At 40.0% G+C, this 17810-nt stretch overlaps 1 protein-coding gene across 7 annotated transcripts in view; it reads left to right on the top strand.

Annotated features, from left to right (window-relative positions):
- Positions 1–17810, top strand: part of MTFR2 (mitochondrial fission regulator 2) — a 90784-nt gene that overhangs the window by 20579 nt on the left and 52395 nt on the right. Inside the window, exon 8 of one of the 7 annotated variants that reach the window (XM_057527796.1) lies at positions 143–6021. The exons of the other annotated variants lie outside the window; for them this stretch is intronic. Coding sequence (XP_057383779.1) covers positions 143–268 — 126 coding nt within the window. The 3' untranslated portion in view covers positions 269–6021. Of the gene's footprint in view, positions 1–142; positions 6022–17810 lie in introns of those variants that run through there. 7 annotated transcript variants of the gene reach the window in all.

Genomic DNA, 17810 nt, shown 5'->3' on the forward strand with positions numbered 1-17810 from the left:
TACTTATTTTCTTGAAAATGTTTGCAGTTTAAAAATTGGGGACGAGAGGGGTGAGAATGCCTTTCTGTCTCCAAATATCCCCCCTTCAAACCCCCCCACCCCAGGGTTTCTGTGTGGGTAACCTATGGTTGGTCTTTCACAGCTTTGTCCTTTTCTCTTCATGGAAATTACTAATGTTTCCAAGGACTCAGAAGCATTAAACAGCTATCTCATTGTGTGGCATTGGGAACCAATGGAAGAAGTGCTGGAAATGTGCCGGGAGGACTGAGTTATTACTTCTTTGGACCCCAAGCTCCTCAACTGTAAAATGAAGAGACCAAGCAGGGTGCGCCCTGGGGTCCAATGTGTGATATTAACATTCTATGACTTACTTGCTCGGGTAAAAAGAGACATAATCATAGCTCAGTTGAAATGGAGAATCATCTCCTGCTTCAATCTGCTGCTGGATAGGAACTAATCAGAGAGAGAGCAGAAGATGGAGAAGGAGGGCGTCCAGGGCTTTCCCGATCACAAATCTCACCTCCGCTCCGACTCTCTTTATACTTTTCTTGCAAAAATAATAAAAGAAATGAGGTGGTGGGGTTTCCAATAACAAAAATTGTAACCTTCAACCATCTGGGGAAGGCAAAAATCCCATCCACCGCAACTCTCAGTTCGAAAGTAAAGTTGTACCGCACGCAATCAGGATGTTACTTAAGAGTGCTCTTAAAAGAACACGTTGTGTGTGGCTGACAGGGTTTTGGTGCTTCAGCAGGGTGTCAGGCCTGTGCCTCTGAGGTGGGAGAGCCGAGTTCCTGACATTGGTCCACCAGAGACCTCCCAGCTCCACGTAATATCAAATGGCCACATAATATCAAACGGTGAAAGCTCTCCCAGAGATCTCCATCTCAATGCTAAGACCCAGCTCCGCTCAGTGACCAGCAAGCTACAGTGCTGGACACCCTATGCCAAACAACTAGCAAGACAGGAACACAACCCCACCCATTAGCAGAGAGGCTGCCTAAAATCATAATAAGGTCACAGACACTCCAAAACACACCACCGGATGCAGTCCTGCCCACCAGAAAGACAAGATCCAGCCTCATCCACCAGAACACAGGCACAAGTCCCCTCCACCAGCAAGACTACACAACCCACTGAACCAACCTTAGCCACTGGGGGCAGACACCAAAAACAACGGGAACTACGAACCTGCAGCCTGTGAAAAGGAGACCCCGAACACAGTAAGTTAAGCAAAATGAGAAGACAGAGAAGCACACAGCAGATGAAGGAGCAAGGTAAAAACCCACCAGACCAAACAAATGAAGAGGAAATAGGCAGTCTACCTGAAAAAGAATTCAGAGTAATTATAGTAAAGATATCCAAAATCTTGGAAACAGAATGGAGAAAATACAAGGAACGTTTAACAAGGACCTTGAAGAACTAAAGAGCAAATAAACAATGATGAACAACACAATAAATGAAATTAAAAATTCTCTAGAAGGAATCAATAGCAGAATAACTGAGGCAGAAAAACAGATAAGTGACCTGCAAGATAAAATAGTGGAAATAACTACCGCAGAGCAGAATAAAGAAAAAAGAATGAAAAGAATTGAGGACAGTGTCAGAGACCTCTGGGACAACATTAAATGCACCAATATTCGAATTATAGGGGTCCCAGAAGAAGAGGAGAAGAAAGGGACTGAGAAAATATTTGAAGAGATTAGAGTTGAAAACCTACCTAATATGGGAAAGGAAATAGTCAAGTCCAAGAAGTGCAGAGAGTCCCATACAGGATAAATCCAAGGAGAAACATGCCAAGACACATATTAATCAAACTATCAAAAATTATATACAAAGAAAAAATATTAAAAGCAACAAGGGAAAAACAACAAATAACACACAAAGGAATCCCCATAAGGTTAACAGCTGATCTTTCAGCAGAAACTGTGCAAGCCAGAAAGGAGTGGCAGGACATATTTAAAGTGATGAAAGGGAAAAATCTACAAACAAGATGACTCTACCCAGCAAGGATCTCATTCAGATTTGACAGGAAATTAAAACCTTTACAGACAAGCAAGAGCTAAGAGAATTCAGCACCACCAAACCAGCTTTACAACAAATGCTAAAGGAACTTCTCTAGGCAGGAAACACAAAGAGAAGGAAAAGACCTACAATAACAAACCCAAAACAATTAAGGAAATGGTAATAGGAACATACATATTGATAACTACCAGAAATGTAATGGATTAAATGCTCCAGCCAAAAGACATAGACTGGCTGAATGGATACAAAAACAAGACCCGTATATATGCTGTCTACAAGAGACCCACTTCAGACCTGGGGACATATACAGACTGAAAGTGAGGGGATGGGAAAAGATATTCCATGGAAATGGAAATCAAAAGAAAGCTGGAGTAGCAATTCTCATATCAGACAAAATAGACTTTAAAAACTATTACAAGAGACAAAGAAGGACACTACATAATGATCAAGGGATGAATCCAGGAAGAAGATATAATAATTGTAAATATTTATGCACCCAACATAGGAGCATCTCAATACATAAGGCAAATGCTAACAGCCATAAAAGGGGAAATTGACAGTAACACAATCATCGTAGGGGACTTTAACACCCCACTTTCACCAATGGACAGATCATCCAAAATGAAAATAAATAAGCAAACACAAGCTTTAAATGATACATTAAACAAGATGGACTTAATTGATATTTATAGGACATTCCATCCAAAAACAACAGAATACACTTTCTTCTCAAGTGCTCATGGAACATTCTCCAGGATAGATCATATCTTGGGTCAAAATCAAGCCTTGGTAAATTTAAGAAAATTGAAATCATATCAAGTATGTTTTCCGACCACAATGCTATGAACTAGATATCAATTACAGGAAAAAAATCTATAAAAAATACAAACACATGAAGGCTAAACAATACACTACTAAATAACCAAGAGATCACTGAAGAAATCAAAGAGGAAATCAAGAACTACCTAGAAACAAATGGCAATGAAAACACGATGACCCAAAACCTATGGTATTCAGCAAAAGCAGTTCTAAGAGGGAAGTTTATAGCAATACAATCCTACCTCAAGAAACAAGAAACATCTCAAATAAACAACCTAACCTTACACTTAAAGCAATTAGAGAAAGAAGAACAAAAAACCCCCAAAGTTAGCAGAAGGAAAGAAATCATAAAGATCAGATCAGAAATAAATGAAAAAGAAATGAAGAAAACAATAGCAAAGATCAGTAAAACTAAAAGCTGGTTCTTTGAGAAGATAAACAAAATTGATAAACCATTAGCCAGATTCATCAAGAAAAAAAGGGAGAAGACTCAAATCAATAGAATTAGAAATGAAGAAAGGAGAAGTAACAACTGACACTGCAGAAATACAAAGGATCATGAGAGATTACTACAAGCAACTCTATGCCAATAAAATGGACAACCTGGAAGAAATGGACAAATTCTTAGAAAAGGACAACCTTCTGAGACTGAACCAGGAAGAAATAGAAAATATAAACAGACCAATCATAAGCACTGAAATTGAGACTGTGATTAAAAATTTTCCAACAAAAAATAGCCCAGGACCTGATGGCTTCACAGGCGAATTCTATCAAACATTTAGAGAAGAGCTAACACCTATCCTTCTCAAACTCTTCCAAAATATAGCAGAGGGAGGAACACTCCCAAACTCATTCTATGAGGCCACCATCACCCTGATACCAAAACCAAAGATGTCACAAAGAAAGAAAACTACCGACCAATATCACTGATGAACATAGATGCAAAAATCCTCAACAAAATACTAGCAAACAGAATCCAACAGAACATTAAAAGGATCATACACCATGATCAAGTGGAGTTTGTCCCAGGAATGCAAGGATTCTTCAATATATGCAAATCAATCAATGTGATAAACCATATTAACAAACTGAAGAATAAAAACGATATGATCAACTCAATAGATGCAGAAAAAGCTTTTGACAAAATTCAACACCCATTTATGATAAAAACTCTCCAGAAGTTAGGCACAGAGGGAACTTACCTCAACATAATAAAGGCCATATATGACAAACCCACAGCCAACATCGTTCTAAGTGGTGAAAAACTGAAACCATTTCCTCTAAGATCAGGAACAAGACAACGTTGCCCATTCTCACCACTATTATTCAACATAGTTTTGGAAGTTTTAGCCACAGCAATCAGAGAAGAAGAAGAAATAAAAGGAATCCAAATCGGAAAAGAAGAAGTAAAGTTGTCACTGTTTGCAGATGACATGATGCTATGCACAGAGAATCAGAAAGATGCTACTAGAAAACTACTAGAGCTAATCAACGAATTTGGTAAAGTAGCAGAATACAAAATTAATGCACAGAAATCTCTTGCATTCCTATACACTAATGATGAGAAATCTGAAAGACAAATTAAGGAAACCCTCCCATTTACCACTGCAACAAAAAAATAAAATACCTAGGAATAAACCTACCTAAGGAGACAAAAGACCTGTATGCAGAAAACTATAAGACACTGATGAAAGAAATTAAAGATGATGCAAACAGATGGAGAGATATGCCATGTTCTTGGACTGGAAGAATCAACATTGTGAAAATGACCATACTACCCAAAGCAATCTACAGATTCAATGCAATCCCTCAAACTACCAATGGCATTTTTCACAGAACTAGAACAAAAAGCTTCACAATTTGTATGGAAACACAAAAGACCCTGGATTGCCAAAGCAATCTTGAGGAAGAAAAGCGAGCTGGCAGAATCAGGCTCTCAGACTTCAGACTATACTACAAAGCTACAGTAATCAAGACAGTTTGGTACTGGCACAAAAACAGCAATATAGATCAATGGAACAGGATAGAAAGCCCAGAGATAAACCAACACACATATGGTCACCTTATTTTTGATAAAGGAGGCAGGAATATACAATGGGGAAAAGACAGCCTCTTCAATAAGTGGTGCTGGGAAAACTGGACAGCTACATGTAAAAGAATGAAATTAGAACACTCCCTAACACCATACACAAAAATAAACTCAAAATGGATTAAAGACCTAAATGTAAGACCAGGCACTATCAAACTCTTAGAGGAAAACATAGGCAGAACACTCTATGACATAAATCACAGCAAGATTCTTTTTGACCCACCTCCTAGAGAAATGGAAATAAAAACAAAAATAAACAGATGGGACCTAATGAAACTTAAAAGCTTTTGCACAGCAAAGGAAAACATAAACAGGAAGAAAAGACAACCCTCAGAATGGGAGAAAATATTTGCAGATGAAGCAACTGACAAAGGATTAATCTCCAAAATATATAAACAGCTCATGCAGCTCAATATCAAAAAAACAAACAACCCAATCCAAAAATGGGCAGAAGACCTAAATAGACATTTCTCCAAAGAAAATATACAGATTGCCAACAAACACATGAAAGGATGCTCAACATCACTAATCATTAGAGAAATGCAAATCAAAACTACAATGAGGTATCACCTCACACCAGTCAGAGTGGCCATCATCAAAACATCTACAAACAATAAATGCTGGAGAGGGTGTGGAGAAAAGGGAACCCTCTTGCAGTGTTGGTGGGAATGTAAATTGATACAGCCACTATGGAGAACAGTATGGAGCTTCCTTAAAGAACTAAAAATAGAACTACCATATGACCCAGCAATTCCACTACTGGCCATATACCCTGAGAAAACCATAATTCAAAAAGAGTCACGTACCACAATGTTCACTGCAGTTCTATTTACAATAGCCAGGACATGGAAGCAACCTAAGTGTCTATCGACAGATGATTGGATAAAGAAGATGTGGCACATATATACAATGGAATATTACTCAGCCATAAAAAGAAACGAAATTGAGTTATTTGTAGTGAGGTGGATGGACCTAGAGTCTGTCATACAGAGTGAAGTAAGTCAGAAAAAGAAAAAAAAAATACCATATGCTAACACATATATGTGGAATCTAAAAAAAAAAAAAAAAAAAGAAAAGGTTCTAATGAACCTAGGGGCAGGACAGGAATAAAGATGCAGACTTAGAGAATGGACTTGAGGACACGGGGCGGGGGGAGGGTAAGCTGGGATGAAGTGAGAGAGTGGCATAGACATAAATACACTACCAAATGTAGATAAAATAGATAGCTAGTGGGAAGCGCCTGCATAGCACAGGGAGATCAGCTTGGTGCTTTGTGACCAACTAGAAGGGTGGGAAAGGGAGGGTGGGAGGGAGATGCACGAGGGAGGGGATATGGGGATATACGTATACATATACCTGATTCACTTTGTTATACAGCAGAAACTAACACAACATTGTAAAGCAATTATACTCCAATAAAGATATTAAAAAAAAAAGAAAAAGAAATGGTTGCCATTTCAGTTTCTGTACTCTGTGCCAAATATTCTTACCAAGGAGATGTGGTCTTGGGCTGGACACTGCGGGGAAATTGTCTGTGCGTCCCTGAAAACTTCTGTTACTTGGGAGTGGGCTGTAATTTACCATTCAGGTGATAGCAGATAGCTGTCATTCTGAATGGCACTGATGTGTCAGCTCCTGTTCTCTTAGTGCTTAACATATATTGACTCATTTAATCCTCATAACAAGACAAGGTACTATTGTTATTCTCATTTCACGGATGAGGACTTAGACATGGGGAGCTGAAGGAACTCCCCCAGATTTCCACAGCTGTAAGTGGCCGAGGTGGGTTTTGAACACAGGCAGATGGGTTTTCAAACACACACACACACGCATATATTTTCAAACACATATTTTTAACCCCTGGGAAACACTGCCCATCTTGTAAATTTGTTTACTTGGGTGTTTACAGTTTGCCTTTTTCTTGAAAGTATTTAAGGCAGGATAAAACCTGGCACAGTAAACTGAAAGAGGGGAAAAAACTATATACTGCAGTTTTCTATATTTGCCACAAGAGGGAAGTATAGCATTAGAGAGCACCTAGGCTGAAGTTAAAGCTACTAACTAGTTATAACATTTGAATGTCAAATTTTTAGAAGTTATAGACAAAATGGGGTTGGATTTAGTATAACGTGCAAAAGCAGCTTATTTTAAAGCATAATAATGAATTACAAATGACCATGGCCTTTATCAATCTGAGATTACACATGTTATCAAGCTAATTCAACTTTTTAAAAAATCGAAGTATAGTTCATCTAAAAAATTTCAGGTGGGCAGCAAGGTGGTTCCGTTGTACATAACAGAATCAGATTCTTTTTCAGATTCTTTTCCATTGTATGTCATTACAAGATATTGAATATAGTTCTCTGTGTTATACAGCAGGTTCATATTGTTTATATGCAGTAGTGTGTATCTGTTAATCCCAAATACCCAATTTATCCCTCCCCCCTCTCCTTTCTCCTTTGGTAACCACAAGTTTGTTTTCTATTTCTGTTTTGTAAATAAGTTCATTTTTATCATTTTTTAAAGATTCCACATATAAGTGATAACATATATGCCTTTGACTTACTTCACTTAGCATGATGATCTCTAGGTCCATCCATGTTGCTGCAAATGGCATTATTTCATTCTTTTTTATGGCTGAGTAATATTCCAGTGTATATATTTACCACATCTTCTTTATCCATTCATCTGTTGATGGACATTTAGGTTACTTCCATGTCTTGGCTATTGTAAATAGTGCTGCGATGAACATTGGGGTGCATGTAAATTTTTGTAATTCAGCTCTTTTCCCAACAAAAAATAAATATTCTATAATTCAAAGATAAAAGCAGGAGATAGTATTGCTTAATTGCTAAACTTAAAGATTGCAGTGAGATTCTCCTAAGTTCTTCAGTATGAGTACAGCTGTTATTTCACTACTAGAGAAAAGCACAAGGCTTATTATGAATAACAGGATTATAGTTTTTGCTTTTATTCCAGTAATAATTGGTACATTAAAGTGGAATTTTTTTATTTTTAGAATTTCTTTTTTCTTTTTAATTAATTAATTAATTAATTAATTATTTTTGGCTGAGTTGGGTCTTCGTTTCTGTGCGAGGGCTTTCTCTAGTTGTGGTGAGCGGGGGCCACTCTTCATCGCGGTGCGCGGGCCTCTCACTATCGCGGCCTCTCTTGCTGCGGAGCACAGGCTCCAGATGCGCAGGCTCAGTAGTTGTGGCTCACGGGCCCAGTTGCTCTGCGGCATGTGGGATCTTCCCAGACCAGGGCTCGAACCTGTGTCCCCTGCATTGGCAGGCAGATTCTCAACCACTGCGCCACCAGGGAAGCCCCAAGAGATATTTTTATCCTCATTTTACAGACAAGAATGGAGCTCAGAGAACTGCTACCAACTGGAAGAGCTGGGCTTGAACCCAGGTTTGTCTGACCTCAGAGCCTGTGCATGTAACTATTAGACTCTGTGTCTTTTGTTGACAAATGTGATAGAAAATGACTTGACATAAACGTATTTAGTTAAAACTGCATCTGTTATTTAGTAACAGACTTTATCCAAAAGTATAAAAAATAATGCAAGTTAATTGCTCAAATTCTCTTGAAGATTTCAGAGCTGGGGTTTAAACCAGGGCTGCTGAGGCCAGGGCTGTTGCCCTCAGTCTTTGTGGCACGTGTTTGGAGGGAAAGAGCTTGCTCAGGCCAGGCTTTCTTGGCCGGTAGGTCAGGCTGGAACCACTGACTGCCTGAACCACCCATGGGATGGTGTGGCCTTCGGCCCTCACAGGACCACCAGCCTTGGGCCCCTGGTTAACACCCCTGACCACGCGTAGACCCTGGTGAGCAGCTCTGCCCCGCCTAGATTCCCTCCCACTTTCTGCTAGGTCTGTGTCCCAGGATGTATAACAGAAGAGCCTGCCCAAGAATTGCCTCAGAGTCTTTGGAAAACTACTTCAGCAAGAGTATCTTTTTCTCCTCTGAGGATGAATTTGATTTCTGGAAATAGACAAGTGCCAAATCTGATGAATGAGTGGATGATCATGCTGGATGATGTCATGACTGGTCACAAGTGACCTACGACTTGCAAGTAATTCAAGTGATTTTCTTGCAAGGACTGTTGTAATCTGGCTCTGAAGGCATTTCCTAAAGGCTGGTTCCAGAAATATTTTTGAGCAATGGCTACATTGGGCACATTATCCGGGATGACTTTTGGAAGCAAAATACTCATTTAAAATATTTTAAATATAGAATTTCTAATAGAAGTGTCAGTGCATCAGTCATAGGACTTTAAAATCATCCATGTGTTTTGTGATTGGTATTGCTTGGATAGGTGTTTGGTCCAAGATTTAAAATGTTAGTTTTAACAGATGATAGAGTAAAATTTTGGATGAAGATAAAATATTCTTGTCTACTTGGGTCAAAAGCAAGTTAGTTTTGATAAAAGCTACTGAAGTATTATGTCATAAATACATCTGTTTTCCTATATTTTTTAAGATATATGTGGAACTTTCATACCTATCTGTTATTTTCTACTCGAACTGAATACTCTGACCAAATTTAGTCGTTAAGAAAGTAGATGGAAGGTAAAACATCACAGATGTTGATTTCTTTTCCTTTAATGAAATCTGCCTGTGGTCAGGAATCCCTAAACTCATAAATTGTTGACACTGGTGATAATCAATTGAACGTGAAAAAGACATTATTTTCTTGAATTCTACCAGTCTTTGTGCATTTCACCTACTACGTGCTGTGTTAAGTATTAGTTTCATAGTTTTTATTTTTGAATTTGTTTTGGCTTGTAGCTTGTGGGATTTTCGTTCCCCGACCAGGGATTGAACCCAGGCCCCCTGCAGTGTGAAGCACGGAGTCCTAATCACTGGACCACCAGGGAATTCCCAGTTTCATAGTTTTTAGTGCAAACTTTATTTTGTAAGAATTCCAGCTTTAGCCTTTTTCCACGTAATTTCAGAAGTAGAGTTTTAGGAAAGCATATTAAAATGGGCTCCTGTGCCTTCTGTTACAGTGGTTCGTCTCCTTTTCCTCTGTCCCGATGTGACGGGGGCAGTTGTGATGAATTGAAGACCACAGACTGGACACTGGGAGACTGGGGAGCTAGTCATTGCAGTGACTCAAATGTATCAAATAATATTAGCTAAGTCTTAAATACTATATGATATCATTTATATGTGGAATCTAAAATATGACACAAATGAACTTATCTACGAAACAGAAACAGACTCACAGATATAGGGAACAGACTTGTGGTTGCCAAGGGGGAGCTTGTTAGGGACATCAGCCTCAAGACTATCTAGTTATATATGCTATTGAACAGATATAACCGGGAAATCCTCTTGTTTCCCCTGGACTGAACCTTATTTTCTCTATGAGCATTGGTTATCCATCTGAGATGCCTTCCTGGGGTTAGATGTTTTCAAAAACGTAGAGAAAAATATCAGTTGTTTCTGCATCTAAGGTGCTCTTTCCCTCTCCTGCTCCCCAACCTTTCCTTCTACCCCCGAAGCTCAGACTTTCTTCCAAACACGAGGGCAGAAAGAACCAAAACCCCTGAGGATCTGAGAAAGATGGAGGGTTCATTACGAAGCCTTCCTATGAATCTCTTCTGTGGTACCTCCAACTGCCTTCTGCAGCTGGAACAGAGTTGCTTCTTTATACAGACAGCTAAACACTGGTTTTTTTTAAAAGTATAGAGGTAATAAAATCATATTATCCCAAATCAGGAAGTAAAGCAAATTTGAGGAATCCCTTGCTAATATGACTACTTAACAATTTACCATAATTTATTTCGGCCCTCTTTCCTTTTTTGTACATTGTGGGAAAACCTAGGCTTGGCTGCTTCTTGTCTTTCTATGCCGTCTTTGTGAAAAGAATCCATTCAATTTAGTCATTGGGAGTAAAGTAGAAATTACTGACATTTTCCCTGGGAATTTGGAGAAGCGCTATAGGTTCAGCTTCTGCCCCAAAGGGCTTATTGAACCACTTCCCAGCCAAGGTAGGTCCCCCATCCCGCCTTCAGAAGAAATGCTCATGCCAGCTGCTAAGAGAAGACAATTTTTGTTCATGTTATTGCAATTGCAATCACACTGCACATACAGTATTTTGCTCTTTCATTAACATTATCATCTAAACATTTTCCCCTTTCTCTACCCGGCTTCTACCTCCCTAACTTTTAGTGATTGTACAATATTCCACTGAAGACGTATCCTCTTATGTACTTATCCATTCCCCTAACTGTTAGACACTTAGATTGTTTTTTCTTTTCTGTTGTTTCCAATTGATCAATAATGAATATTTAATTTTCATTGGGTTACTTATTTAAACATTTTAAATTTTAAATTTTAGTTTTTTTAAGGTATGCTTGGTTCACACATATATGTAAAAATGTAAACACGACCAAAAGATTTACAAGTCAAAACACATTCCCCAGCCCCCAGCTCTCCAGGTCCCCTCTTCAGAGGCAACTGTGGTCATCAGGTCCTTCCAGAAGCAGTCTAGGCACACTCTATTCGTGGATGTATGTGCGCCTCTTTCTATTTTACTGCTATGAGGCTATAGGGCTGCTGCATATAATGTGTGGTTTGTGCAAGGACCCTGCCCTGAGGCTGCTTACACTTAGAAAATAGGGCATGGTTTACTTCCACCAGACGCTGTCCATTCTCTAAGCCACGCGTCTGCAGGGGGCAGAGGGGCAGAGCAGAGGAGTCAGCTTTATAGACTAGAGCCCTGGGTGGCTAATCCCGTATTTAACTAGTTAGCTCCTGATGGAAATTTGGGTTATTTCCTGTACAAACTACAACCTTGTACCAAAAAATGTCTACATGCATATTTGTGGATTAAATTCTTAGAAGTGCAATTGCTGACAAAAAAGGCATATGTAATGGTACCCCAGTTCACGCTGAGGAAGTTCATGACCAGAGCTGGCTGGTGATGTAGAGACTTGCCTGCTTCGGAGACTTCAAGCAAGGGGACTCTTCAGGGAGAGTCTGAAGGGCCGTCCAACCCTGTCAGGCTCTGGAGCCAGGTGGCCTGGTCTCAGTGCCCCAGACAGTGATTTAACCCTTTGGTCCTCAGTTTTCTCACACTAGGAGAAACCAGAGGACTCACTTCACAGGGCTCTTGTGAGTTAATTCATACAAAGCTCTTAGAACAATACGTTGAAAAGTGCTTAATAAATGTTAACTCTTATCATTATCATGATCGTCATCCTATTCCTGGAATTCTGGGCAGGCTCTCTGAGAACCTCAGTGAGGCCTGAGACGCTTTCACATTTTAGGTCCTTCTGATTTGAGTAGCATCTCAGGTCACTGGATTTCAGTTAAGGTCGACATTTGTGATGAATTCTCCCTCTGACTCCCTGTATAACTTGCCACTGGGTTAGCTGTCAAAATTTGAGACTCTCTTGGGCTTATGCTGTGTCCTCTCTCCAGGGTGGAGTTCTTCTCTGCCTCTTAGTAAGACCCCAGCAGTGTGCATAGTTCCAGCAGTGTGTGTGTGTGTGTGTGCGCGTGCGTGAGTGCGCATGTGAGGTTGGGGCATGGGGTGATTGCAGTTGTCTGCCTCGTTCTCTGGACTGTCCCTAGCCAAGATCCAGTTGCAGGGACCTTGCCAGTGTACTGCCACAGGCAAACAAGCGGTGGAGAAGGAGGAGCAGGTGACCCCACTAACTGACTAATTGGCCTGGCTCTTGACCTCATTTTTCCATGTTCTGAAAGGGTTTCTGCAGTAGTACCGACTCCCAAAGTTAGCTGAATGCTGCATGTGTATAAGACAGCTTGTGCTCCATCAGAGGTTGAAAAATTGCTTTTCCTAAAGGCGATGACAATTTTCAGTGTTGCAAAGGGAACAAAGGCAATATTTGCAAATTATATTTGCTGATGTATACTGATGTATACTGATGTACGTGTAAATATAATTCAAATAGCAGAAACAAGGCATGGGAGTATGGTCAGTCCTCTTCTCCACATGGAGATGGTGGGTGTGTGAGTTGCCTTCTCATTATGGTGTGGTTGGCAGTACCCACTCGGGACCTGGGGCTTCTGTTGGTAGTTTTTGTTTATGTCATTTTTGCAAAACCAATGCGGGTGTTTGAAGCACTCAGGTTTCCTAGAGGCTATGTACTTGTTACAGATTGCCTGTGAGTGTTCCATGAAGTCAGAGAAGGTTCACAGAGCTGCCTTTGGCCAAAGGGGCCTGTTTCAATAGCTCTAAATTGCTCTCACCGTCTGAGCTCATGTCTGGCCCTGAAGACAGATTGTGCCCTTTCTGTAGAGCCTTCATTTTTTACTCCTTCCTTTTTTCTTCTTCTTTTAAGGAATGGGGCTCTGTCTCCTTTGTTTCTGCCTGTCTATGAGATGTGTATGGGACTGAAGCTGTGTCATTACATTTCCCACCCAATTAATTACACAAGTATTTCTGGGTGGGCGCAAAGTTAATATGGTCTCATTTCTTTCTATGTCCCCAAAATATTTCCCAGTGATCTCAGTTGGGTCATTTCTGTGGCTTGCTTCTGGTTTCACTAGTCTTTTTGTGAATGTGTTTATTTATTTTCATTGTGATACGTACCTAAAATGCAATTTTAGAAACGTGTTCTTGTTTTAAGAGCAAACCAGATGTCAGAGCCCTTTGGTTTTGTTGGTTTGCTGTTCGATTCTCTGGTAGATGTCAGAATGACTGTTAATCCTGCGCAGGATTTTACAGGAGAAAATTTAAAGGAGTCGTCATTTTCTTGGAAGTTGTCAACATATTACAAAATCAGGGTTCCACATTGAGCGAGGCCTTTGGTCACTCCAGCCCTGTGTCCACTTTGCTATTGACAATAAAGGGTCACTTATAATAATAATAATGATGATGATTCTATTTATAAGCTCTCTACTGTTTACCAAGTACTCTCATGGACGCAATCTTATTTGTCCTCCAAACTATGCTATGAAGTATGAGGTAGAACCATAATAATTATCTGTGACCCTTTTTGACCCCCTCCAAAAAAAAAAAAGGCAATTTCAAAAGGCTCTACTAAACAGAAAAGGTGGCCATGCAAGCTAAGTGACAGAACCCAGTCCGAACCCCAGGCCTTGTTTCTGATGCCAGAGCTTCTGCTCTATTGAGGGCTACTAATCACTGGGTTTGCCTGAGACTTAGGGGGTTCCCAGGATGTGGGCCTTTCCATTTTAAAATGGAGACAGACCTGGACAAAGCAGAGGTATTGGTCACCCTGCCACTCTCTGTCACCCCAACAGACACCTGTGACCGAGGTTGCTGCTCTTCTTCCAGGGCTCTCCATTCATCACACTGCCCCTACCTTCTCATATGGGGGTCCCTGCCAGGCCTGCCTCCCATCCCCCCACCAGCTCTTATTTTCTATTTTTCTAGGGCAGGGCTTAAATCAGAGAGGGCCCCCGTTATAGGAGAAAGGGAACTGAACTCAAAACCAGACGTCTAGTCCCAGCTCCACATTTTACTCTCTGTGGGACCTTGGGCAAGTAACTTACTAATGTCAAGTCCCAGTTTACTTGGTCACAAAATGGGGATAATAAGTCCTACTCTATCTACATGACAGGGCCCTTTTGAGATCCTGCTGAAATAATGTATGTGAAAGCAAACATGAAGAAATACAAACTTGCTTGTTTTGCACTTTGGAATAAAATTTCTGCGTGATTAAACTTAGGGCACCTGACTAAGCTTTCTAGTCTCGTCTCTCTCTGTGGATTTGCCTTTTTACCTCTCAGGCCTTTCCCATTTGCCAGATACCCTGGGAACTAGTCTTGCCCCAGTGACTAGTTGTCTGTTAGTTCCAGAAGTGACCGTGAAGCAGTCATTTGTTCTATTTGGAAAGCTCAGCTCTACATTTGTCTTGGTAGATTATCAAAGTCCCCCTTTACTACTACCTGGAAACTTCTGTGGTTTCTATAGTCTTATTATTATTACTAACTGGGTCTAATTTTCTTGATTATATGATAATGCATTATCTCTTTTACAAAATGTGTTCCGTAAATACAGATTTCCTTCACAGAGAATTTAGATTTCCTCTGCTCTGCTGTCCCATCCTCTGGCCCGCTGCTCTCTATTTTGAATTCTCAGATTTGTAGCTTGGCGATACCTCATCCCATGGCCACCTTCCTTCCACCAACTGCTGAGAGCTCCCAGCTAATGAGGGCTCCTAGAAGATGAAGCATTTCAAATTCCCCCTGTCAGTTCTTACGTTACTAAGGAAACAAAAATATCTTGATTTCTCTCTCTCTGCTTTATATTTCTTGCTTTATCTTGGGGGCTAATCACTTAGTCAACACCATTTCCCCCACATCCTGAGCACTCCAGCAGGACCTTTGTCCTTTGACCATGGCTACACATTCAAGCTGGGCCTGTTGTGGCTTTTTGGCTGGCCCTACAGTTGTACAATGATTGCTTTGTTGTTTTACTATTTACTGAACAAATTCTTGTAAAAATCCTTCTCACAACCCATTTATAAATTCATAGATACTTTTAACTAAGTTCACGCACATATCTTTTCTCATCAGTGGGAACCTTGCTTTCATTCTTAAAACTCCAGAGTCTTTTTTGACTTCTGAAATGTGGAAGAATATGGAAGCATCAAATTAAAGGAATAAAGCTCATGAAGCCACTTACAGCCAGCCAGTCTGGTTTCCAGGTATTAAATCATTTGCTCATTCATTCATTTTTTCATTTTGACAAACTTTTATTGAGCACTGTTGTTTTAGGTGTTGGGTTTCTAACAGCAAATAGTACACAGATTATATTCTCAAATGGCTCAAAGTCCAGTCAGTGAAACATACACATAACCAATGGTGAGAATACTGAGTAGTAAGTGCTATGGTAAAGGGTGCTATAGTTGTCCAATGGAGGGCCGCCAAATCAAACAGAATTGTTTGAATTGGTCCAGAAAGGGTGAGTTGGAGAATGAGCATTCCCATTGGAGAAAACTGCAGGTGGGAGGGCTCATAGATGGGAAATAACACGTGAGCTTCAGAAATCAGTAAGCGTTGACTGGACTCAAGACTGGGGGGAGCTGGGGAGGCAAGAGGGAGGGTGGGTGGGATAGTGATTGAGAGAGGGCTGTAGAGATTGGCAAGAATTCAGAGTATGAGGACCTTAGTGTTCCAAAGAGTCGAATTTTTCCATGAAAAGCCACAGGGGGGACCATTAAATGATTGCAGAAAGGTTAATTAGCTTAGCATTCTAGAAAGACTATTGGATTGGCAGAATGACTGTGATATATTTCAGATGGGGAATTATGAAGCCTGAACAAAAGCTGTATGTGCGAAATGGAGAGGGGCGAGGGATGAATATCTAAAAGGTAGAATCAATAGGGTGAGAGAGAAGGAGGAATTATAAAAGACTTCCAGATTTGTTTTGGTTTGGCTGACTAGGTGGATGGACACCTTGGTCGTTCACCAAGATAGAAAATAAGAAGCTTCTTTTGTAGAGAAGATGTGTTCTGTTTTGATACATTAGGCTATATTGGCAGTTTGGGTTTGGAGAAGATGTAGATTGGTAACCATCATCCAAATATATCAATAGTTTTTAAAGTCTTGAGTTGAATGAGGTCACCAACGAGACTTTATAGGGTGCAAGGGTCAGAGGGCCAAGATGGTACCCTTGGGACACTGACATTTTAGTAGTGAGTGGAAGACAGAGAGACTTCAAAGGAGACTTAAGACTAGGGTGACCAACTGCCCCACTTTGCTCTGGAGTAAGGGGTTTTTCGGGATGAGGCACTTTCAGTGCTAAAACTGGGACAGTCCCAGACGAACTGGGATGGTCACCCCACAGAGGAATGGCTAGAAAATGTAGGGAGAACAATCTGGAGAATATGATGTGAGCAAGAGTGTTCAAAGAAAGAAACAGTGGGCCCCAAATGACAATGCAGGGAGCATGTCAGGTAAGCATAGAAACGCCCTCTGAATTTGGAAAGATGAGAACTTTCAGGGGCACTTTTAAAAAAAATTTATTGAAGTATAATTGATTTACAATGTTGTGTTTAATTTCTGCTGTATAGCAAAGTGACTCAGTTATGATATATATATTCTTTTTCATATTCTCTTCCATTATGGTTTATCACAGGACATTGAATATAGCTCTCTGTGCTATACAGTAGGACTTGGAAAAAATTTTCTTCATTTTTAAAGCTGAATAATATTCCATCGTATGTTTATATGACACTTCATTTATCCATTCATCCTCCAGTGGAAACGAGGGTTGCTTTGATCTGTTGGTTATTGTGAATATTGCTGCTACAATCATGGGTTTACAAATATTATTTCAAGTCCCTGTTTTGAGTCCTTTTGATATACACTCAGAAATGGACTTGCTGAATTATATGGTAATTCTATATTTAATTCTTGAGGAACTGCCACAGTATTTTCCAGAGTGGCTCCACCATGTTATGTTCCCACCAGCGATGCATCAGCTTCCAATTTCTTCACATCCTCATCAACACTGGTCATTTTTTTTTCATATTAGTTATCTGAATGCGTGGCAAGTGGTATCTTGCTGTGGTTTTTATTTGCATTTCTGTAATGATGAGTGATGTTGATCACTTTTTTCATGTTCTTGCTTGCCATTTGTACATGTTTAGAGAAAGTTCTATTAAAGTTCTTTGCCCACTTAAAAATAAGGTTGGTTTCCTTTTTGGTTGAGATGTAGGTATTGTTATTTTATTTTTAAAATTTTTATTGGACATGGGTACTTTTGAGATAGAAGTCAGACTACAGTAATTTTTAAGAGTTCATGAGGAGTGCAGACAGAGCTATAGGATCTTTTGCAGAGCTTTTTAAATAACAAGATTCTAGTCTTTTTGCAATCTTGATTATTCTGTGCCAACTATTGTAGAATGTACACAAGAAGAGAAAATGAT

Source organism: Balaenoptera acutorostrata, chromosome 14, assembly GCF_949987535.1.
Source record: "Balaenoptera acutorostrata chromosome 14, mBalAcu1.1, whole genome shotgun sequence".
In the NCBI taxonomy this organism is placed as follows: Eukaryota; Metazoa; Chordata; class Mammalia; order Artiodactyla; family Balaenopteridae; genus Balaenoptera; species Balaenoptera acutorostrata.